Source organism: Hyaena hyaena, unplaced genomic scaffold, assembly GCF_003009895.1.
Source record: "Hyaena hyaena isolate Hyena2069 unplaced genomic scaffold, ASM300989v1 scaffold_378, whole genome shotgun sequence".
In the NCBI taxonomy this organism is placed as follows: Eukaryota; Metazoa; Chordata; class Mammalia; order Carnivora; family Hyaenidae; genus Hyaena; species Hyaena hyaena.
The window spans coordinates 220826-245613 of record NW_024081009.1 but is presented as its reverse complement, the minus strand read 5'-3'; the positions used below and the strand labels follow the sequence as shown (position 1 = coordinate 245613).

Genomic DNA, 24788 nt, shown 5'->3' with positions numbered 1-24788 from the left:
TAAAGTCCAGTTTGTCTGATATAAGTATGGCTACTCCAGCTTTTTTTTGACTTCCAGTAGCACGATAGATATTTCTCCATCCCATCACTTTCAATCTGAAGGTGTCCTCAGGTCTCAAATGAGTCTCTTGTAGACAGCAAATAGATGGATCTTGTTTTTCATCCATTCGGATACCCTATGTCTTTCGACTGGAGCATTTGGTCCATTTACATTCAGTGTTATAACTGGAAAATATGGGTTTAGAGTCATTGTGTTCTTTGTAGGATTCATGCTTGTAGTGCTGTCTCTGGTACCTTGTGTTCCTTGCAACATTTCCCTCAGAGTCCCCCTTAGGACTTCTTGTAGGGCTGGTTTAGTGGTGATGAATTCTTTCAATTTTTGTTTATTTGGGAAGACTTTTATCTCTCCTTCTATTCTGAATGACAGGCTTGCTGGATAGAAGATTCTTGGCTGCATATTTTTCCTGCTCATCACATCCAAGATGTGCTGTCATTCCTTTCCGGCCTGTGAAGTTTCAGTAGATAGGTCTGTTACTACCCTGATCTGTCTCCCTTTGTATGTTAGGGCCCTTTTATCCCTAGCTGCTTTCATAATTCTCTATTTATCCTTATATTTTGCCAGTTTCACTATGATATGTCGTGCCGAAGATCAATTCAAGTTATGTCTGAGGAAGTTCTCTGTGCCTCTTGGATTTCAATGTCTGCTTCCTTCCCCAGATTGGGGAAGTTCTCTGCTATAATTTGTTCCAGTACGTTCAAGTACCCCTTCAGCCCCTTTCTCTTTCCTCTTCTTCTCTGAATTCCTATGATACGGATATTGTTTCATTTGATTGCACCACTCAGTTCTTGAATTCTCCTTTGGTGCTCCTGGATCAATTTATCTTTCTTTTTCTCGGCTTCCTCTTTTTCTATAATTGTATCTTCTAATTCACCTATTCTCCTCTCTTTCTCTTCAACCCATGTACTGGCCACCTCCATTTTGTTATGCACCTCATTTATAGCATTTTTTAATTCATCATAAATATTTTTAAGATCCATAATCTTTGTAGCAATAGCATCTCTGCTGTCTTCTATGCCTTTTTCAATCCCAGTGATTAATTTTATGACTATTGTTCTAAATCCTGGTCACTTATGTTGCTTATATCTGTTTTGACCAATTCTTTAGCTGTCACCTCTTCCTGGAATCTCTTTAGAGGAGAGTTCTTCCGTTTTATTATTTTGGCTAGCTTTCTGTCTCTTGTCAGTTTTAAAAGCTTTTTATATGCTCTGCACCTGCAAGTACTGCTGTATTAAAGGAGGCTCATAGACTGACCAGGGCCTGTCCGTTCTAGAAGTGTTCTTTTAATGGTGGCCCTTGGTCTCTCTTGTGACTGTGGCTATTTTATTTCCCTACTCATAGTGATATTTGGGACTCTCCACCATGTGTACTTTGGTTTGTTTCTTGAGGTAGCCCTATGAGGCTGTCTTCTTAGTGGACTCCAACTCTTTTCCTCCCAGACTCTTGTGGTTCAGAGTCCTTTGGCTTCAGCCCTTCTTTGTTTGAGAGATGCAGGCAGAAGTACAGAACTCCCTCTTTCCACCATCTTGCCAGCCATGTCTAATGCTTATTTTTGAGACAGAGCATGAGTGGGCTAGGGGCAGAGAGAGAGGGAGATAGAATCTGAAGCAGGCTGTGCTGATGGTTCAGAACCTGACACAGGGATTGAACTCGTGAACCATGAGATCATGACCAGAGTCGAAGTCGGATGCTCAACTGACTGAGCCACCCAGGCATCCCTGTACTCATTCTTGAATAACTAACTGCCTGACTAACTTAATTGCATTTCCTCAGCCTTCCAAGATGCATACAACTTCTTTAACAAGGATAAAACTGGCTCTATTGATTTACATGGAATGATGTGCACTATAGCCAAGTTGGGAATGACTCTAACCAAGCATGATGTCTATAATGAATTAAGATGTGCTGATGTTGATCGTGAGTACTTTGACTTGTAATTAATTTTCTCATAAAAGGTTCTTATAAATATATTTTTTTCTTTTAGTGATTATATAAACATGAGAAATTAAATTCATTTATTGTCAAAAGTACATATATGTGTTTCTGTTTTTTTAATGTTTTAATGTTTTTTATTTATTTCTGAGAGAGAGAGACAGCATGAGCAGGGGAGAGTCAGAGAGGGAGACACAAAATCTGAAACAGGCTCCAGGCTCTGAGCTAGCTGTTAGCACAGAGCCCAACATGGGGCTCGAACCCATAAACCATGAGATCATGACCTGAGCCAAAGTCAGATGCTCAACCGACTGAGCCACCCAGGCACCCCTATATGTGTTTCTCTTTAAATTTTTTTTAATGTTTTATTTATTTCTGAGAGAGAGAGACAGCGTGAGAAGGGGAGGGTCAGAGAGAGAGGGAGACACAGAATCTGAAACAGGCTTCCAGGCTCTGAGCTAGTTGTTAGCACAGAGCCCGACGTGGGGCTTGAACCCACAAACCGTGAGATCATGACCTGAGTCGAAGTGGGACACTTAACCGACTGAGCCACCCAGGTGCCCCTACGTGTTTCTCTTTAAGAATATCGGTAAAGTCTGTGTACAAGTTACAAAATCAAAGTGTACAAAATGGACGATTCTTTGAAAAATTCTGTGTGGAAACTAAAAGTGATGGTCACATTTCAACATCATATTCAGATTATCTGCCATGACATACATTTTGGAGGGTGTCTTAAAATAACAAAGTCATTGACAATTTCAAAAATGACATGCTACCAAGAAAATCCAAGCCGTTTGTTTCCATTTGAATCATATTAGTACAAATCTTCCTTCCATCATTAGAGCCCACCTATATTTTTTTAATTTATTTAAATTTCAAGTTAGTTAACATACAATATAGTATTGGTTTCAGGAGTAGAACCCAGTGATTCATCACTTAAATATAATACCCAGTGCTCAACCCAACAAGTGCCCTCTTTAATGCCCATCACCCACTGAGCCAACCTATATTGAATTTTAAATGCCACAGCATTTTTGTTGATATTTTTAAAACTGTCAGGTAACATTTCCTTTGAATACACTGACCTAGTGATTATAGCCCAAGCTGACATGTTGTCTAGAGGATAAACTCAGCACCCCATCTCTTCTCACCTCTCCCCACCCAACTGCCAGCGCCCCATTCAATTAGCATAAGGCCCACATGGGAATCACTGTCACTGGCCAATTAATGCATTACTTATTTCCACTAAGTCTCCCCAGTTTGTCTATTCTTTCAGCAACACACACACACCTCTAACAGCACTATTCTTTAACATTAGAGGACACTGGGTACAATTTGGGGATGTTTTAAGAATTAAAGTAGCAGAGGTGGGTATGGAGTGGGTATCCAGGGGTGGAGTCCATGCACAATGACAAGTCTGTAGGAAGGGAGTGGGAGGATAAGACTGCGGAGGCTGGGAGCCCCTGGTTGAAGTTTATGCCCCACCATGGCTTCTGCGGCTGTGGGTGGGCCGTGTAATGGTGCTAAAACCACTTCAAAAAAACTAGTGCTCACCTGAGCACATCTCCAGCCTTAATATGCTGTCTGATTTTAGGTATTGAATAGTCCAAGGTGTTTTCATGTTACATTTAACACATAATCTAATTACTAAAATGCATCTTATACCCTTGTTCTGAGCCTTTAAATATCTATTTCAGAGGATGGGAAGGTGAATTTCTCAGACTTTATGAAGGTGCTGACAGATAAGAACCTCTTCCTTAAAGCCGTGGGTGAGTAGAGCTACTACTGAACAGGTGACGGCTGGGTAGCTGTGAGTCACTGCACAGTAACTCTTATTCATTTAGGTCTCTGATCAGGAGACATGTGAGGAAGGTGTCCTCTGGGGTGAGATTTACTATCATACTGCTTCTCCAAAACAATATTTGCTAAGCAAATTTATACAGTTTTAGAATTTTAACTTAAATGCATCAAGTCCTTCCGCAGGAGACACTGCTTTTTTGTCTCCATGTGAACACTTGGAGTAGTGTAGAAAAATTCGGTCACCTTTTATATTCTTTACCAAGTGCCTGTGCCACTTCGAGAGGAACTCTCTTTACAAATGAAAAATTTGTTTAGAAAAAGAAAAATGCTCTCTCTCATGCAAATTTGGGGTAAATATAATTTACCATCCCTAAAAAATATCTTCCTCACCCTGATGAAGTCTGCCCTCAGTGCAAGTACTGGAGAGCTGGCTGGAGGTTAAAGAGCATGTTCTCACACAAGGTCATAAATGATGGGGAAGTGTACTTGACATACTGTTATTGGTTCTCTGATGGTTTGTTTATAAGTTTAACAGTCTGCCTTGGAAAAACTAACCACAATTCAGGTTATGTTTTCTAGGATAAATACATTCCAAGTTCTAAATACTGTGTACTGTTTTGAAAACACATTCATTCAGGGACGCCTGGGTCGCTCAGTCAGTTAAGCATCTGACTCTTGGTTTCAGCTCATGTCATGATCCCAGGGTCATGGGATTGAGCCCAGCGTCAGGCCTGCGCTGACTGTGGAGCCTGCTTAAGTTTCTCTCTCTCTCTCTGTTTCTGCCCGTCTCCCTTGCTCACTCTTTTTCTCTAAAATTAAAAAAAAAATTTAATGCACTCCTGCATAGGCTGTGAACTATCCTTAGAATAAACAGAGGTTACTGCTTCAAGTACTACTATAGTAACGAGGGTTTGCCTGCAAACCTGAGATATGTTTATCAACAATTCCTTAACCTAGAAGAACAAGACGGTAGTCCTTAATAAATGAGTCATGTTTATGTTAAATGGATTTACTTACAAATCATATTTACTTACAAGTCAATATTTACTTAGAAGTCATTGAACTAAAAGTCTTTATTTATTTTGAGAAAGAGAGTGCATGAGCCCGTGCGAGCAGGGGAAGGGCACAGAGAGAGAGGGAGGGAAAGAAACTCCCAAGCAGGCTCCACACTGGCAGCGCGGAACACAAAATGGGGCTCGATATGGGGTTCAAACTCACGAACCATGAGATCATGACCCAAGCCAAAACCAAGAGTCGGTCAGTAACCAACTGAGCCACCCAGGTGCCCGGAACAAAAAATATTTTATCGTTCAGTAATTAAAATGACCTTTTTACCAAATAGAACAGATTTTTTAATGTTTTTCTATAATTTTGTAGTACCTAACTTGGTATTACTATTATAAAAAGTCTTGTCAGCTTATTACTTTCTTTGACAGATGGTTTTTTAAGAAGGCATTTTGAATTTTTTTTCCCCTCCATAGCTCCAGAAAAGGAGAAATGTTTAGATTTAGCTGGCAACCCAGGGATCCTGTTGTTTGAAATCCTATCAAAGCTTGTAGAGACTTCAGCCTTACCCAGAAAGGCTATAATGGAAATAGTAAGGTAAGTGGCAAAGAAAGGGGTAAAATCAGCCTTCTTGGAAGCATTTATGAGGATATTTACAAGGCAGTCACCTCTGATGAAACATCCTACTCCACAGGGTCTGCTCCCAAACAAAAGAGATGGGGTCTGTGGCAATCCTCACGTGCCACAACATGAGACCTAACCCCTTCATCCCAGCTGTGCTACCTCGCTCTGAAATTGCAAGACTGACCTCAGACCATCTCGGGGCCCACTGAGGGCCTAAGACAGCCAAGAAAGTTCAGACTCTCCTACCCGAGGCTAGAGAATCCCATAAGAATTCAGACTTTACTAGGTCAGGCAGAGAAGGACAGATACCATATGTTTGCACATATAGGAGGATTAGGAGGAAGTTAATGGAGGACCGTGGGGGAGAAGAAGGGAGGAAATGGTGGGGGAAAGGGAGAGAGGGAAACCATGAGAGACTCTTGAATGCTGAGAACAAACTGAGGGCTGATGGGGGTGGGGGGTAAGGAAAGGGGGATGATGGGCATGGAGGAGGGCACTTGTGGGGATGAGCCCTGGGTGTTATATGGAAACCAACTTGACAATAAACTATTTTTTAAAAAATTAAAAAAAAAAAAAAAGAATTCAGATTTTTCCAAGGATGATTTTGCGCTAGGCGTGGAAATCTAATTTGGAAGACACTCTCATTCATGTTAGAACTACCAGAGGCTCCCAAGAGGTCCTTTGACTCTGGGACAGTGAATAGCAATCTCATACGTCCCAAAGTAGCCTTTTGGACTGGAGAGGAGCCAGAATTAGACCTGAGAATAGAGGTTGAGGAAATACTCTCACACCCAAATGTGTTTTATTCCTGCAAATACCACTAAAGATAAATTTCTCCAATCTATTTTTATCATTATATTATAGATATTGAATGTTGCTATTATCAATCTTTATAATTCATACTCTCAAACTTGTGCCTTCCCTCTTAAGCTTAAAAATACAGAATGTTTTCAGAATCCTCTGCATGTAACTCTGTGCTGTCCTATATCTGTCAGGTGTGGAACGCAAAATTCTACTCTTCATTCCAGTTCAAAGGCATTTATTAAATGCCTGCTATTGGTACACAAATTTGACACATTGCTTAACCTTTCAGCCTTGGTTTTCTCACCTATAAAATGGGAACAATAATAATAATACCTACCTTATAGGGCATTTGTGGGAACGATATGTGGTAATGCAGGTGAAGTGGTTCAATAAATATCCCTAGAGCTCCATAAACATTAACTATTATTATGTGGAATTAACTAGAATAATCATACAATATATATATTGTGTTTGAATCCTTACCTCCTAAATGGGTACTATCATACTTATTTTACAGATGAAAGACCTGAGGTACAGGTAGTTGTTCTTTGCCCCAAGGAGCAATGATGCGTCGATTTTAGCACAGTCTGATTCCAGAACCCATGCTCTTACCCACCCCTCTCTATGGCCACTCGCACCCAGGAAGTGCTCAGGGAATGTTAGCTGGTATTTGTGTTTTGATGATGACTATGATGATGATGGTTGTTACTTATCATATTCCTGGTTTCTAAGGAGATTGCGAGTTTAATACATAGAATTTGCATTTGAGGAACCTAAAATATAAATTGAGAGAAAAGCCCTAAGTATGTAGACAACTAAATATGCCAAATGAGTGGCAAAGATCATTCATGTAGTTTCCTGAGCAAGCCGGTCTCGAGCTGGGTGATGGTAGGATTTGACAGGTGTTCCTGTAGTTGAGTACAGCATTTACTGAGCTTTATGTGTAATTTCTGAGTGTGCACTTGACACGCATTAGCTTTCGCCCTGATTACTGTCTCCCAACTGGTCTCCCTGCTTGTACCTTTTTACTCCCCACCTGAGCCTTGCCCACTCCCGTCTATTCTCAACACTCCCTCTATCTAACTGATGTCTTAATGACTACAGCACCAAATGATCCTTTTAAAATGTTGTCAGATTGGGGCGCCTGGATGGCTCAGTCAGTTAAGAGTCCGACTTCGGCTCAGGTCATGATCTCACGGTTCATGGGTTTGAACCCTGCAATGGGCTCTGTGCTGACAGCTAGGTCAGAGCCTGGAGCCTGTTTCAGATTCTGTATCTCCCTCACTCTCTGACCCTCCCCTGTTCATGCTGTCTCTCTCTCTCTCTCTCAGAAATAATTTTTTTTTAAAAAACATTTTAAAAAATTAAATAAAAGTAGAATGAGAAGCAGATTGACCCTTAGATTCTTCTCCCTAACCCCAAACAACCAAATGACTGCCTTGACAGTTACTTCTCTGAAGGGCTGGACCAGAAGGTTTGCATCAAGGATATCAAACATCTGATTCCCTTGAGGATGAGGGTATCAGAGTGGAAACAGAGAATTACATGAAAATTCACTTACTGAATGGTGAGATCCAGCCCCTCCCCGCAACCAACCACCTTCTCCTTCCCTAGGTCCCAGTGTACTAAAGCCAGATGTATACCACTCAGTTAAAATATCAAGGATCCCTCTCCAGGGAAATTGACTAGCTCAAGAGAAAAAAAAAAAAAAAAACACAGATACAATTAAAACACTCCTTAAAAAAAAAAAAAAGTCCAATGATGAAACAAGGCTCCAACCAATTACTTGATAGTAAGTACCCACTCAATAAGACCCATCATACCAAAAAACCTCCAACTGGCCTTAAAGAGTGCTTACTCTCACTCTTAAATATGAATAGGCATCCAAGGACTAAAAGAGATTTCAGGGAAACCTGTGCTACAACAGGAAAGAAGGGAGGGAAGGAAGAGGGAGGGGAGGAAGAAACTAATTATAAAAATAACATGGTATATAACCATTGAGCAAAGATTAGTGTGTCAGGGAAGGGGAGACTTACAGATGACAGCAGTGTTCTCAAACTTGAGCACACATGCAACTATTCAAACACACCGCTGGGCCCCAGGGTTTCTGATTCAGTAGGTTTGTGTGAGGACCAAGTATTTGTATTTCTAACAAGTCCCCAGTGCTGCTGATGCTGCTGGCCTGAGAACCACACTCAGAGCCATGGAGTATTCAGAGAACACTTTGAGGGAAAGGAAAGATGAACCTTGAAGGATCTGGTAGGAATTAAATCACACTAAGAGAAATGAGCATTATATATTTTCAGAGGAGCATAAGAACATTGTGGATAGTTGGTTTCAAGGATAGGGAAGGAATTATCTGATTATAAACCAGACTGCTGGGGCAACTGGGTGGCTCAGTTGGTTGAGCATCTGACTCTTGATTTTGGCTCAGGTTGTGATCCCAGGGTCGTGGGATGGAGCCCCAAGTCAGGCTCCACACTGAGTGTGGAGCCTACTTAAGATTCACTTTCTAACTTTCTCTCTCTCTCTCTCTCTCTCTGTCTCTTGCCCCCTCCCTCTCCCCTCTCCCCTGCTCATGCACTCTCTCTTTCTAAAAAAATAAAATTTATAAACCAGACTCTAATCAGAATGCTATCAGCATATCTACCCACCACTGCTGCAGCTGCAACATTTAGAATTTCTTTCCCTCTTTCTGAGAAGAATAAAAAAGGTTGCCTGTCATCATCCCAGAGAGCAGTGAAGCTTCCCATTGCTGTAACAGAAAAACCTGCCTGTGTAATGAATGATGAGAAGCAAGAGCTTGCACAGCTCTTCCTCTGCACAGAGCTTCCTCTGGCACAGTAAGAACTGCCACTCCTCTGCTCGGCACACTGAAAATCGAGGTCTCCCATGTTGGTGCTGGAGCCCCACTATACCAAGGCTGCCATAAACAAGTCCTCCCCCCACGCCCACTTGCAAAGAAACATCCACCATTCGAGCTGCAAGAAGAAATCTGATCCACCATGAGTATTTAAGGCATGCATGTTTGTAAATCAGATGTCTATGCCTTTGGGGATGTTTGTGCTGTGAATGAAAGTCCCTTAGCACATACAGCCTGCTGTATTCTTAAGGTATTTATAAACTAAAATGCACACTAACGTCTCCTAAATCTGTTCATACACATGTGCATGCATACACACACACACACACATACACATACACACACACACACGCTCCAAGAAATACAGTTGTGATTTACTGAACAGTAAGATTATTGATAATACTTCCTTTTTATACTTTTCTGTATTTTCCAAATTCTCCACAATAAGGATTTCTTTTAATTAAAAGAAAGTTTCATTTTAAAACCCAAAGTAATATAACAGTAGGCATGATTAATGTTTGTATTCCAGCTGGTACCACTCACGGCTTTGTCAAGGATATCACCATCAATAGGTATGTTTCTAGACAAGACTTGAGGTTTTAGGGAAGAAGAAGGAAGCCAAAGCCCCAGAACTAGAAATATAAACTAGCCAAGCGGCCTGTGGAAAGATATTCATAGATATTCTACGAATGTCACAAAAATAAGCACTCAATAAATAATACTGAATGAATATACAAATTAAGTTTAAAATAAATGGATTCAGCCTATAACTTGCAACTGGACTTGTTTTTCTTTTTGCCCAACACTTAGGCACTTTTTCACTAGGACTGTATAGCACTTTTTATTCTTTTTTTAATTTAGCTATTTCCGAAGAAAATTCCAGGAAACCACATCAGGAATGGTATGGAATCCCTACACTATGGGTTACAGAAAAAGGAGATTTAAGCAAGACATATGCACACCTCCCAGCTCAAGCACAGCCGCCTTTGCTAATGCTGCCCGGATTGCATTAATGAAAGAAAAGGATTTATTTAAATTTCTTGAAGAGTTCAAAAGTAAGAGCCATTTGTCCTCCCCCACTGTTGTAAAGGATTTATTTATAGATTACTGGTCAGAAATAAATACTAGAGGCCAAGTGCTATACAGGACCACAGTCTATTCTGTCTGGTCTAGGTTACAGGTATCATTTGAAAGCAAATCCACATCTTAACCTGAATCATGATTTAGGTGAAGCTTAGAGTTTGGGAGCAGGGAAGTGGGCAGGAGAGTGAAGGGGTGGGGGGGGGGGGTCATGGCCACTGAGAAGACTAGACAAAGAGCAAAATAGGCACTGCATGTGAATTTACTTGTATGTGAATTTCTTCTTACACTGTTCATAATATCATTTTTATTTTTATCTTTTTAGGGTACAATCCTCCTTCAGATAGCCCATATTCAAAAATACCCATCTTTCCATTGTTTCCTAATGTGGATGGCGTGGTGATGGGAAAGCCATCCAAAGACATACATAAATTAGAAATACTAAGGAGAAGGGAGCCTCTGAACTTCTTTGAGAACTATTTTTTCCATAAAAGAGACTGGAAAGCACAGGTAAGATTTCATTTATGTCACATTAGTTAATTCAAATACTTAAGTTTTGAAGTTCTAACTAAATGGAACTAATAACATGGTTTTTAATGACAAATGTTTTCAGTCATTGTATTTTTTATTTTTGATGTTTATTCATTTTGGGTGGCGAGGGCGGGGGGGGGGGGGGGGGGGGGGGGGGGGCAGAGGATCTGAAGCAGGCCCTGTGCTGACAGCAGAGAGCCCAGTATGGATCTTGAACTCACGAACCATGAGATCACGCCTTGAACTGAAGTCGGGCACCCAAACAACTGAGCCACCCAGGTGCCCCTCATTCATTGTATTTCAAACCAGATTCCACAGGCTTTATTCCTAAATTGAAGCCCAGGTATAAATATTTCATTTAATTTCAACAAATAGTTAACCTTATTGAAAAATACAACCGTAGGCTTGGGGTCAGAGGTGAAAAATATAAGAATAATAACAAAAGAGGGGGCACCTGGGTGGCTTAGTCGGTTAAGCGTCCGACTTTCGCTTAGGTCATGATCTCGCGGTTCGCGGGTTCGAGCCCCGCGTCGGGCTCTGTGCTGACTTCCAGCTCGGAGCCTGGAGCCTGTTTCAGTCTGTGACTCCCTCTCTCTCTGACCCTCCCCTGCTCACACTGTCACTCTCTCTCTCCTAGAAATAAATAAAACATTAAAAAAAAAATTTTAAGAATAATAACAAAAGGGTCCAGGGCACCTGGGTGGCTCAGTCAGTTAAGCATCTAACTTCAGCTAAGGTCATGATCTCACAGTTTGTGGGTTTGAGCCCTGCGTCAGGCTCTATGCCGACATCTCAGAGCCTGAATCCTGCTTCTGTCTCTTTTTCAAGAATAAACAAAGATTTAAAAAAAAAGAAATAATAATAATAATAATAATAATAAAAAGGTCCTCAGATCCTACATACAACTGCTCTCTCATCAACCTAGCAGCCAGAGTGCATCAACTGGCTCTAGATCATGTTTGGGCCAGATGCCATGGGATAAGAGGATCAGGTCCACAACTCACCGAAGCAGTGCTGTGATGGAGGCCATCCTGCCCTTGGACTAGAACTCTATTTATAGTCCTGGATACACCTTCTGGCCTACTTCAATCTCTGAGCTTTAAGGTCTTAGGCAGCCATGCCTTGGTTTCTGGGTATTTTCTCAGGAAGCTCTGACCTTACTCCTGGTTTATGACAGGCCTCCCAGCCTGCAAAACAACATGAAGATTTGACTGGAGACAAGTCCACGCTATAAGGCATCTCTGGGTTCTGGAAGTCCACATGGTGTTCACATCACTATGAAACTTCTAGGAGGCCTTCTAGGCATAGGGTTTGAGTCCCAGAAGCTGGGGGCAAGGGGAGATGGGAAGTTGCTAATCAATCGGCATACAGTCTCAATTATGCAAAATGAGTAAGTCCTAAAGATAGGCTATACAAGACTGCACCTATAGTTAACCATACTGTATGGTACCGTATACCAAAAAATTGTTAAAAGCATAAATCTCATGGTAAGTGTTCTTACCACAATAAGATTAAAAAAAAAAAAAGATTCTAGAGGAAAACAACAGATGCTGCCAAGGATGTGAAGAAAGGGGAACCCTTTTGCACTGTTGATGGGAATGCAGCCTGGTGCAGCAACTCTGGAAAACAGGATGGAGTTTCCTCAAAACATTAAAAATAAAACTACCCTACAGTCCAGCAATTGTACAACCAGAAATTTATCCCAAGAATACAAAAATATTAATTCAAAGGAATATATGCACTTTGATGTTTATGACAGTGTTATTTACAATAGCCAAATTATGAAAACAGCCCAAGTGTCCGTCGATACATGAATGGATGAAGAAGAGGTGGTATACTCAGTCATAAAAAAGAATGAAATCTTGCCATTTGCAATGACACTGATGGAACTAGAGAGTATTATGCTAAAGGAAATAAGCTAGAGAAAGACAAATACCATATGATTTCACTTATACGTGGAATTTAAGAAACAAAACAAACAAGCAAAGGGGTGGGAAATGAGAAGCAGACAGAGAGGCAGGGCACCTGAGTGGTTCAGTCAGTTAAGTGTCCAACTCTTGATTTCAGCTCAGGTCATGATCTCATGGTTGTGAGATGGAGCCCCATATCTGGCTCTATGCTGATGTCTCTCTGTCTCTCTCTCCCAAAATAAATAAATAAACATTTATAAAATTTTTTAAAAAGAGAGAGAGGCAAGAAACAGACTCTTTTTTTTTTAATGTTTTATTTATTTCTGAGAGAGAGAGAGAGACAGCATGAACAGGGGAGGGTCAGAGAGAGAGGGAGTCACAGACTGAAACAGGCTCCAGGCTCCGAGCCAGCAGTCAGCACAGAGCCCGACGCAGGGCTCGAACCCACGAACCACGAGATCATGACCTAAGTGAAAGTCGGACGCTTAACCGACTAAGCCACCCAAGCACCCCAACGGACTCTTAACTATGAAGAACACACAGATGATAACCAGAAGAGAGGTGGGTAAGGGGAATGAGTTAAATAGGTGATGTGGATTAAGGAGAACACTTGTTGTGATGAGCACCAGGTGTTGTATGCAAGTGATGAATCACTATATTGAACACCTGAAGCTAATATTACACTGTATGCTACCTAACCAAAATTTTAATAAAAACCTTAAAAAAGGGGGCTGGGTGGCTTAGTTGGTTAAGCGTCTGACTTCAGCTCAGGTCATGATCTGATTAGTCCATGAGTTCAAGCCCCACATCAGGAGCTTGTGCCGACAGCTCAAAGCCTGGAGCCTACTTCAGATTCCATGTCTCTGTGTCTCTCTTCCCATCCCTTGCTCAGGCTCTGTCTCTCTCTCAAATATAAGTAAACATTAAAAATTTGTAATTAACATTTTTTTAATTAAAAATCTAAAAAAGTAAAAATAAAGATTCTAGAGGAGTATCACAGTCACAAATGACCTCAAGTTCAGACTTTGTTGTTATCTCTGCAGATGAAGTCACCCACAAGCAAATATCATCAAAAAGATGGATATTTTCCCTTTAAATTTATTTCCCAACATTGAGTCCTCCACCTGTGATCCTTATCTGTTCACTGTCAATCTCTCCAAACAGAATATAAGGTTCATGTAGGCAAAGACTTTATTTCTTTCACTGAGGGATCCCTATCACCTAGAACAGAACCTGGCCCATAGGAGACTCAATATCTTTTGGATAAAAGGAAATTATAATACAAAGTCTTTATTTATTAAGAGCAAGACTGTCTCATTCTTGCTTCAGCAGCACATGTACTAAAATTAGAATGATACAGAGAAGATTAGCATGGCCCTGTGCAAGGGTGACATGCAAATTCATGAAGTGTTCCATATTTTTTTTGTTGGGATGAGCACTGGGTGTTATGTGGAAACCAATTTGACAATAAACTATGAAAATAATAATAAATAAAATAAAAATATAAAATAAAATGAAAGTTTATCTAAAAAAAAAAGAGCAAGACTGTCTCTAATCATATCAGAAGAGATAGTGTCATTGGCTACCTCAGTGGTCCCCTTCTTTGTTCTCTCTCTCTCACACAGCAACAAAGTGGCTCTGCTAAAATCAGCTCACAACTTTCCAATGGCTTCTCATATCACTCAGAGAAAAAGCCAAAATCTTCACTATAACTTACAAGATCCCACACAATGTAAACCTGAGTGGCTCAGTTGGTTAAGCATCTGACTTTGGCTCAGGTCATAATCACACAGTTTGTGGATTCGAGCCCCATGTCCTGCTCTGTGCTGAGGGCTCAGAGCCTGGAGCCTGCTTCAAGTTCTGTGTCTCCCTCTCTTTCTGCCTCTCTCTCTCTCTCTCGCTCTTTCTCACACAAATATAAACATTTTTAAAAAGTTTAAATCTATAAACTGTTTTTAAAGGAAGAGAAACAAGCAGTTCTAGTGAGTCCAGGTGAGGGATTACAAAAATAAAAAAATAAATATCAGAATAGAAACCATAATGGAAATAAAGCATGCAAATAAATAAAAAAGAAAGGCTGATTTGAAAAGAATAAAGGAAATTTCTAGAGATTGAAAATACAGTATTGAATAGTTTTTAATTGTACACACCCAGGAAGAGAGTGAACTGGAAGACAGCCGAGGAACTTACCTGGAATGCAACACTTAGAAAATCTAAAGGAAAAACTAACACATGTGCTAGTAGGATCAACGGTTCTAGCATAAATACACACACACACACAAAAAAAAGGTTCCAGAAGAGAAGAATAGAGAAAGTGGAAGAACAGCAATGTTCAAACAGATAATGGCTGAGAATTTCCTAAATTGATGAAAGACATGAATTCTTAGGTTGAAGAAAACACTCTGGAGAAAGATATTTTTTAAAAAAATACAACTTGACGTCACCTGGCTGGCTTAGTCAGAGAAGCATGTGACTCTTGATCTTGGGGTTGTGAGTTCAAACTCCGCATTGAGTATAGAGATTATTAAAACAAACTAAACTTTAAAAATATATACATAAATACATACAACTTGAAACATTGCAGGGAAACTAAAGAACAAAATACCTTAAAAGCACCTGGAGTGAAAAAAAGAGATTACTTATAAAGGAACTAAAAATAGACTTCATGCTCACAAAAATACCAAGCCATAATAATGAAATAATATCCCCAAATTGTATACAGAAAGTAATTCCCAACTTAGAATATAATTCCCAGCTAAACTATCATTCAAGAGTGAGGGCAAATAAAGATACTTTTTTTTTTAAGATTTTATTTTTAAGTAATCTCTACACCCAATGTGGGACTCACAACCCTGAGATCAAGAGTCACATGTGCTACTGACTGAGCCAGCCAGACACCCCTAAAGATACTTTCAAACAAAGAAAATTGAAACAGTTTACCTCTCAGACCATTGTTAAGATAAATATTAAAGGATATACTTTAGTAAGGAGAAAACTAAACCCAAAAGGAAAAAGTGAGATGCAAGGAAGTTAGGTACACTCACTGGCTTTGCTGTCCCTTGAATAGACAAAGTTTACTTCTCATCTCAGTGCCTTTGCATTTGCTGTTCCCTCTACTTAAAAATGTTCTTTCCCCAGATATTTGCATTAATTACTCCCTCACTTCGGGCCTCTACTCAAACGATACCTCCTCACAGAGGCCTTCTTCTTACTACCTTATCTAAAATAGCATCTCCCATCATCCCCTGTGCCTGTATTTTTACCCTGGTTCATTTTTTGCACAGCATGTATCACTATTCAACGTAACATTACATTTCTATTTGCTTAGTGTCTGTCTCCCCACAGGAATATAAGCACCATGAAGGCAGGTGTTCTGGATTGTTCAATGATGTATCCCAAATACTTATATACCTATAAAATTATAATTATAATAATTACATAATTAAGTATATATTTATAATACTATTTTTAAAAATCAATGATTAGGGGTGCCTGGGTGGCTTAGTCGGTTAAGCGTCTGACTTTCACTTAGGTCATGATCTTGCAGTTCGTGGGTTCGAGCCCCGCGTCGGGCTCTGTGCTGACGGCCAGCTCAGAGCCTGGAGCCTATTTCAGAGTCTGTATCTCCCTCTCTCTTTGACCCTCCCCTGCTCATGCTGTCTCTCTCTCTCCTAGAAATAAAAATAAAAATATTGAAAAAAAATAAAATAAAAAAATAAAAATAAAAATCAATGATTAAAAAGAAAAAATATATAGACAATGGGTTATCTTTCAAGTTTAAAATAAAAAACGATACTGAAGGGCACCTGGGTGGCTCAGGCAGTTAAGCGTCCGACTTCAACTCAGGTCATGATCTCCCTGCTCATGAATTTGAGCCCCACATTGGGCTCTGCTCTGACAGCTCAGAGCCTAGAGCCTGCTTCAGATTCTGTCTCTGTCTCTCTTTCCCTCCCCTGCTTGCACTCACTCTCTCTCTCTCTCTCTCTCTCTCTCTAAAATATAAAATAAAATATTAAGAAAACTTTTATAAAGGATACTGAGACTGATTTTTAATAATTTTCAGATATATGTTCTTTAAAAGAGACACACCTAAAATATACCAGAAAGTTTGAAAGGAAAAAGACAGAAAAAGACAAATCAGGCAAATACAAATCAAGGAGAGCTGGTATCAATATATTAGCACCGGGAAAGTAAAATTTAAGGAAAACATAACTAAAAGATAAAGATGCTATTTAATTGCTTTTAAAAATCTTCAAGAAGATATAACTATCCTGAACCTGTATGCACCTAGCAAACTGACAGATAAGGTGACAACAGAATCGTAAGGATTAACTTTAGACTTTTTAAAGGCATTATGCATGCCAAAAAAGTGAATAGGCAAACCCATAATCACAGTAGGAGATATTTATCATGCATCTCCAGAAACTGATAAAGCAGACAAAAAAAAAAGGAAAAGAAAAGAAAGAAAGATGAAGAAAAAGAAAAAGAGAAAGGAAGAAGGAGAAAGAGAAGAAGAAAAAGAAGAAGAATAGAAGAAGAAATCAACTCATCTCACAGAAAACTCTACCTGTTAAGGAAGAGACACATGGAACTAAAGCTTATATAGAATCAGACTCTAGAAAATGTTGATTCCAGACATGGGGAACTTGAGCACATTAGTAGCCAGGAGGAAGGGCCCTTAAAGCAATGGCTCTCAATCCTGGCTGCACAACAGGATTACCAAGGAGAGCTTTTAACAGCCCTGTGCCCAGGCCACAACCCTATCAAATTAAAGCAGATCTTGGGATGGGGCTTAAGCTTCGGCATTTTTTTTTTTTTAAGTTCCAACATGCAGCCAAAGCTGACAACCACTGCCCAAGTCAGAGACACTGAAGTTGTAGGAGAGGGGCAAGTCATTGGTGGAGCCCAGTGCAAAACGGAAATGTAGGGCCCCTTGTCCAAAAATTACTAAGAATTTAAAGACAACAACAGCAGAACAATAAACCAAACTCAGGGTCCTTCTAAGTAAGTGGCTCTGTGTGATTGTACAGATCACACACACCTGAAGCCAACCCTGGACCAAGGGAAATTGAAGGGAAATGGTCCATGGGGCAAATAAATATTCAGCAGGGAGACTTTGGCCTTGAAAATCAGGAAAAACTCTCACACAGAAGAAGCAAAGAGGAAAAGGCAGGCTACAAGATGGAGAAATCCTAGGGTGGGAAGAAGAGTGAAAAGAATTTATACTCCATAGCTCTGGAGAGACAAGATCAGTAGGCGAGGGAGTGTGCAGACATGGTTTTCCAGCAGCTACTAAGAAGACTGCCCTGAGGGCTGTAAGAGAGTTAACGGCAAATGAAGAAAAGTAATGGTATGCAGTAAAAAGGGCCTGCATGAGGAGTGCTTGGGTGGCTCAGTCAGTTAAGTGTCTGACTTTGGCTTAGGTTATGGTCTCACGCTTCATGGGTTCAAGCCCTGCATCGGGCTCTGTGCTGACAGCTCAGAGCCTGGAGCCTGCTTCAGATTCTGTATCTCCCTCTCTCTCTGGCCCTCCCCTGCTCACACTGTGTCTCTGTCTCTCTCAGAAATAAAAATATTTTTAAAAAAATTTTTTAAGAGCCTGCATGAGACTGGGTAATACACGTTTTCAAAAAGTCAATCAGCATATTTACATGATTGCCGCCAGCATTGTTCAGCAGGCCAGGAACAGGGAAAACAGACAGCTGGCTCCCGTGGGAAGTTTGGAAGTACTATATAGGTTGTCCTGTGTGGAGGGCGCCATCTTCATTTTCAGTGCTTGGTGATGGCTTGGGAAATTTGGTGAAGGTAGAGTTGGCGCCTCTCTACCCTCCATATCCATTCCACACATAAACCATCTTCTTTTATTGTTTTAATGTTTACTTATTTATTTTTGAGAGAGAGAGAGAGCGTGCGTGAGAGGGGCAAAGAGAGAGAGGGATACAGATAATCCCAAGCAGGCTCTGCGCTGTCAGCACAGAGCCCCATGTGGGGTTTGAACTCACTAACTATGAGATCATGACCTGAGCCGAAATCAAGAGTTGGATGCTTAACCAACTGAGCCACTCCGGTGCCCCATCTTATGGTCTATACTTCTGGCGAGGCTTTATCATTATGCAAGAGAATTTGCTAAATGCTCACTTACACATGGCGCTATACCAAGTGCCCCAAAATAACTGATGCGTGGCTTAGCAATAACCTTATATATTGTACACAAACCCCTTCATAATGCAATGTTTTTCTGCTTATTATGTCTATGTCATATAATTCCACCGAAAATATATCACTAACCTTCTTTTCTAAATGTGTATGAAGGCAGCAAATATAAAGCCTATTGACCCCGTCTCGGGCTGTCCTACTGACATCCTGGCCATTGACCAACTACTCAAAAAGAAGCAGAATTGGACAGTGACTGATGCAGCAGCTGTTAAACAGCCCGTGAGTATTCACTGTCGCATGCCTTCTCAGAAAGCATTGGCAAGAACATTTTCCATTTCAATCCTACAACCATAAACCCCAAAGTTATTTTTTCTGTTCTATGCCTTTAAAACAAGACAAGCTCAGGTCTCATTTTTACATGTGGCAGTAACGCCTCTTGCTCTATAATCAAATGGATTCAAACGTTAACTGTTACAATTCATCCTGCTAGTCGCCTATGGAAACATACCCGGCATTGTTTCTGGGACATTCATTTGTTTCGTGCTGGAAATAGCGCCTAAGTAAGGCAGCCAGCAGTCACAGTGAGTGGGTGTGCTGAGGAAGTCATGATGAGTGAGAGCCATCTTTATTATAGCAGCTAAGAGAAGAATCGTTCAAGTGCACTTCCTAGGTGCCAAGCACAGTGCTCTATAAGTACTCCACAGGTACTCTGCGGATACCAATTCTTTTACTTATCACAACAATGCTTCCAACAGGTGCTGTTAGGGTTCTTTGTCATTTTATAGATAAGCACAGAGAGGTTGGCTTGTCTAATGATAGAAGGAATAGAGAAAGTAATAGAGAGAGAATTATAAACACTAGCAGCATGGCTCTGGAATCCACTCTTTTAACCACAACTCCATGCTTCTGGACTACTTTTGTGCCCTGACGTCTTAGCAACTTTTGTACCCCACAGAGACAGACTGGGGTGTATGTATTTCGTGCTGCCTTTCTTCTGCATTTGACACTAATGATCAAGCTCTGCTAGATGCTTTCCACTTTCTTGGCCTTTACAGTACTGCGTCTTGCAGCTCTGTGTCCCTTCCTCTCGCTTTTCCTTCCTGAATGTTCATCCTTTCAGTCTTGATATTTCTTCATTTTCCTACTGCTCTTCCCATTATATACACTGATCCAGTCATTTGTTCAGTAAATATTTATACATTATTAACAAAGTTCTAGGTTTACGGGATACCACAGTGGGGGAAACAGAGTTCGTGCCCTCCATGAGCTTGGAGTGAAGGTGAGAAGGAAATACACAGTAGTAATACATGGGGATAAGTGAAACGACGGGTAGTCAGTACTGGTTGCCACAAGAATGAAAGGAGGGGCCTCCTGACCTCTGTCTCATCATAGCACATAATCATGCTGGAGTAAATGGAGGCTCCTTATAGCCAGAGGCCTCCAGCCCAGAGTACCAGATGCCCCAAGGGCTAAGGAGCTTGAGAAAAGCACTATCTCAATCTACCCTTCTTGTTTCAGCTGCCACCTCTATACAGATAACTCTTAAATCTGTCTCTAGCCTAGACTTCTTTCCAAAACTTTCAACTTAGCTCATTGACTGCCTGATGAACATTTTTACCTCACTGTCTCAGCCTATCAAACTCTACCTGTCCAAACCAAACTCATCATCTGCATCAAACTGGCTCTTCCTTGGGGATTCTGTATCTCAGTTGTTGATACCACCCTCTACCAGTCAATGAAACTAGAAAGCCCGAGTCATCCTTAACTTTAGATTGTCCTCACTCCCCACATGCACCTACAACCCAATCTGGCTACTCTTGTTCTCCTGAAAATTTTTCCAGTCTGTCCCCTTCATTCCATCCTTCTGCCTACTGCTTTCGCTGAGGCCCTCGTTAGGTCTTACCTGAACCACCCAACCTCCTATCCCTACCTCACAGCTGCTCCCCTCCACCCATGTTCCACACAGCTGCTGCTGATCTAACATGAAGATGCCATGTCCCTGTCCTGCTTAAAAATGAATGCTGCTTCCCTCTCAACAACAGCAGGATTTTTCAGCTCTCCTTTCTGCTCCACACTCCGAGGGACTTCTCTCACTTCTGTCAGAAACAATTGGTCATTGGGGTGCCTGGCTGGCTCGGTCAGTGAAACATGCCACTCTTGATCTCAGGGTTGTGAGTTTGAGCCCCACATTAGGTGAAGAAATTACTTAAAAATGAAATTAAGAGGGGCGCCTGGGTGGCTTGGTCGGTTAAGCGTCCGACTTTCACTTAGGTCATGATCTCGCGGTTTGTGGGTTCGAGCCCCGCGTCGGGCTCTGTGCTGACTGCCAGCTTGGAGCCTGGAGCCTGTTTCAGTCTGTGACTCCCTCTCTCTCTGACCCTCCCCTGCTCACGCTGTCTCTCTCTCTCTCCTAGAAATAAATAAAACCATTAAAAAAAATTTTTTAAAAAAATGAAATTAAGAAAGAAAAGAAAGAAGGAAACAGTGGCTCACTGCAGCATAATTTTCACTGAGGAAAGGGCTCTCCCAACCTCCCTTAAATCAAGTCTAAGGGCCATTACAGCAGAAAACGATTTGCCTGGCTTACCTCCATTACTCCTTCCCTCCCTCTTTCAAAACTTGACACTGTAGCAACACCAATGTGCTTGTACCTCCTCCAACTCCAGAGGCTTATTACCTTTGATCCTTTGTTTCCGCTAGCTCCTGTCCCTGGAACACCTTCCCATGACGAGTGACTCCCTCAATCCGGCCAAATCCTTGAGGAACTATTCAGCATCTTCTCCCTCCCTGCCCTAAGCTGGATTGAGCACCCTCCTTGGCACTTCTATTATATCCAGAGCCCATCTCCATCTCCCATTTCCTCCTTGTTTCAGTCTATTGTGTTTTTAATATTCTCATAATATTTCTTATCTCATTATTCCCAAATCATACATTTCGATTGTCCATCAACTCCTAACTCGCATGTCCTCAAGAGGTACTACCAATGTATAAACCCAGTGATGTTCAGCTAGCCTGGGAACGTAACTCTTGGGATATCTAGGATTGTGGTCCATAAATCAAAGATACGTTAAGGTAACTCCTTTGAACTTCTGCTCTCTCACTGCAGGTGAAGAAAGCTATCGATACCTATAACTTAGGAATTGCCCTTGAGCACCGGAAAGATATGCTAAATCTCTGGCGGAAGATCCGAGGGGATTTGATTGGAATAGACTCTAAAAATGAGTCCTTTTACGACACCTTTTCTACTTATACATGGTCCTGGAATGTTTCCCAAGAATTACTTTCACCAAAGGACTTAAGACTACATGATGCCTACATGAATAGGAATAACTTCCACAACTCTGTATTCTCTTCTTCCTCGGATATCAGTGAATGTGACACGGACACAGGAAGAAAAAGAAAACGGAAAGGTTTCAAAGGGTTTCGACCATGAGATTTCTACAATTTCTAAACAGCTCATTGCAAACTACTTTTTCATAGATATCAAAATTATGGTTTCTTGCTTTTGTCTAGTACATCCTTAGCAGCTGAAAAGGTTGACATCTTTTGAATTCTGACCAGTAAAAAAGTTTAAGTCATAACGTGGTTTCCCTTTCCTAATTCTTATCTAATAAATAGAGGTCATGCGGTTTTTCCCCAGCAAACAACTGCAATCTGCTGCCCCCACCTGGCTCTAAACTGCCTGGGCACACGGAGCAAACCTGAGATGGGCACTTACCTCAAGGGGCTCTCCCAGTAAAATGCATCTGAGTTTATGTGACCATAAGTGGCATTAGGTTTTTTATTATTTGTGAAAGAGGCCAGAGGCAGCAGATGACAATGATCCTTCAGTTCCAGGGAATAATATCACCATCTCCCAGGGAATCTTGATTACATTTGGGTGTTCCTAAGGCTCCTTAGCTGCACATCTTCAGGCTGATCTCTTGGATCCCTCTTAAAAATAGTTGATCTCGGGGCGCCTGGGTAGCTCAGTCAGTTAAGCACCCAACTTGGGCTCAGGTCATGATTTCTCAGTTTAAGAGTTTGAGCCCCATGTTGGGCTCTGTGCTGACAGCTCAGATTCTGGAGCCTGCTTCAGATTCTATGTGTGTGTGTGTCTCTCTCTCTGCCCCTCCCCTGCTCACACTCTGTCTCTCTCTCTCTGCCCCTCCCCTGCTCACACTCTTGTCTCTCTCTCTCAAAAATAAATAAACAAAAAAAAATTTTTTTAAATAGCTTATCTCATCCATTACACTTGTTCTTTAATGCATTTAATAAAGAAGCACATGAGCTTCTGCACAGCCAAGGAAACAACCCAGAAAATTAATAGGCAACCAATGGAATGGGAAAAGATAGTTGCAAATGACATATCAGATAAAGGGTTAATATCCAGAATCTATAAGGAACTCACCAAACTACACGCCCGAAAAACAAACAACCCAGTGAAGAAATGGGCAGAAGACATGAACAGACACTTCTCCAAAGAGGACATCCAGATGGCCAACAGACACATGAAACGATGCTCAGCATCCCTCCTCATCAGGGAAATACAAATCAAAACCACACTGAGATACCACCTCACGCCAGTCAGAGTGGCTAAAATGAGCAAATCAGAGAACTCTAGATGCTGGCGAGGATGTGGAGAAACGGGCACCCTCCTGCACTGTTGGTGGGAATGTAAACTGGTACAGCCCCTCTGGAAAACAGTGTGGAGGTTCCTCAGGAAACTAACAATAGAACTCCCTTATGACCCAGCAATAGCACTGCTAGGAATTTACCCAAGGGATACAGAAATGCTGAGGCATAGGAGCACATGTACCCCAATGTTCATAGCAGCACTCTCCACAATAGCTAAAACATGGAAAGAGCCTAAGTGTCCATCAACAGACGAATGGATCAAGAAGATGTGGTTTATCTATACCATGGAATACTACATGGCAATGAGAAACAATGAAATCTGGCCATGTGTAGCAACATGGATGGACCTTGAGGGTGTTATGCTGAGCGAAATAAGTCAGGCAGAGAAGGACAAATATCATATGTTTGCACATACTGGAGGATTAGGAGGAACTTGATGGAGGAACAAGGGGGAGAAGAAGGGCGGAAATGGTGGGGGAAAAGGAGAGAGGCAAACCATGAGAGACTCTTGAATGCTGACAAAAACTGAGGACTGATGGATGTGGGGGGGAGGGGGGATGGGCATGGAGGAGGACACTTGTGGGGATGAGCACTGAGTGTTATGTGGAAACTAATTTGACAATAAACTATTTGTAAAAAAAAAAAAAAAGAAGCACATGTATAACCATATTACAAGTTCGGTAGCTATAATTTTTATTGTGGAAAACTATACATAAAATTTATTTTAATCATATTTAGGTGTATATCATCCATTACATTATTTTTTCCTCTTAGAAAAAGGAAAAAATATGTTTCATATTGATGGGGACAGTGGCTTATAATATAAAATCATAATAGGCCAGAAAAAAAGCAATGAAAATAGTAAAGGCTCCTAAAACTATAATGAAACAGTCTTGAAGTCTTGAATTTTGTGTTACCTTGAATAGTCAAAACTGCCTAAATATATTTCCCATTCTTTACAATGTTACGATGTGGAGAAAAAGAACCTTATTGATAAGTGACCAGGTTTCTTACCTGAAAAACAAGGTTTATGGTTTGACAGATTTTATTTTTTGGTTTCACTATGAATGTACTAGGAAATCTAAGAGACGTAATTTGGATGCCAAAATTTGAATTCCTGACATATTTTCTTGGATGAATGGGATAACAGGAATAAAGATTTTTAAGTATATCTGTCCTGGAAAATCTAAAATGTACAGTAATACAGTCTTTCTATCACATTTTCACACACTGTAGTGATAGGTATAAACTGGCATCTTGCCAGTATAGCAATAGCTACTCAGCCATTCATTCAACAATTATTTTTTTAATGTTTATTTTTGAGAGAGAGAAGAGAGCATGTGAACAAGTGGGGGAGGGGCAGAGCGAGAGAGGGACAGAGGATCTGAAGCAAGCTCTGTGCTGACAGC

The 24788-nt window shown here is 40.9% G+C and overlaps 1 protein-coding gene and 1 non-coding gene across 5 annotated transcripts in view; both read left to right on the top strand.

Moving 5' to 3' along the window:
- Positions 1-22343, top strand: part of EFCAB3 (EF-hand calcium binding domain 3) — a 122509-nt gene extending 100166 nt beyond the window's left edge. For all 4 annotated transcript variants that reach the window (XM_039250638.1, XM_039250639.1, XM_039250640.1 and 1 more), the window contains 7 exons: positions 1831-1974; positions 3687-3758; positions 5271-5391; positions 9947-10140; positions 10491-10675; positions 18919-19041; positions 21869-22343. In XM_039250638.1, the coding sequence (XP_039106569.1) occupies positions 1831-1974; positions 3687-3758; positions 5271-5391; positions 9947-10140; positions 10491-10675; positions 18919-19041; positions 21869-22195 (1166 nt within the window). In that variant the 3' untranslated portion in view covers positions 22196-22343. The remainder of the gene's footprint in view (positions 1-1830; positions 1975-3686; positions 3759-5270; positions 5392-9946; positions 10141-10490; positions 10676-18918; positions 19042-21868) is intronic.
- On the top strand, positions 13927-14028 carry LOC120244276. The gene has a single exon (XR_005531520.1). It is a non-coding gene; the product is annotated as a U6 spliceosomal RNA (small nuclear RNA).
- Positions 22344-24788: the final 2445 nt, after the last annotated feature.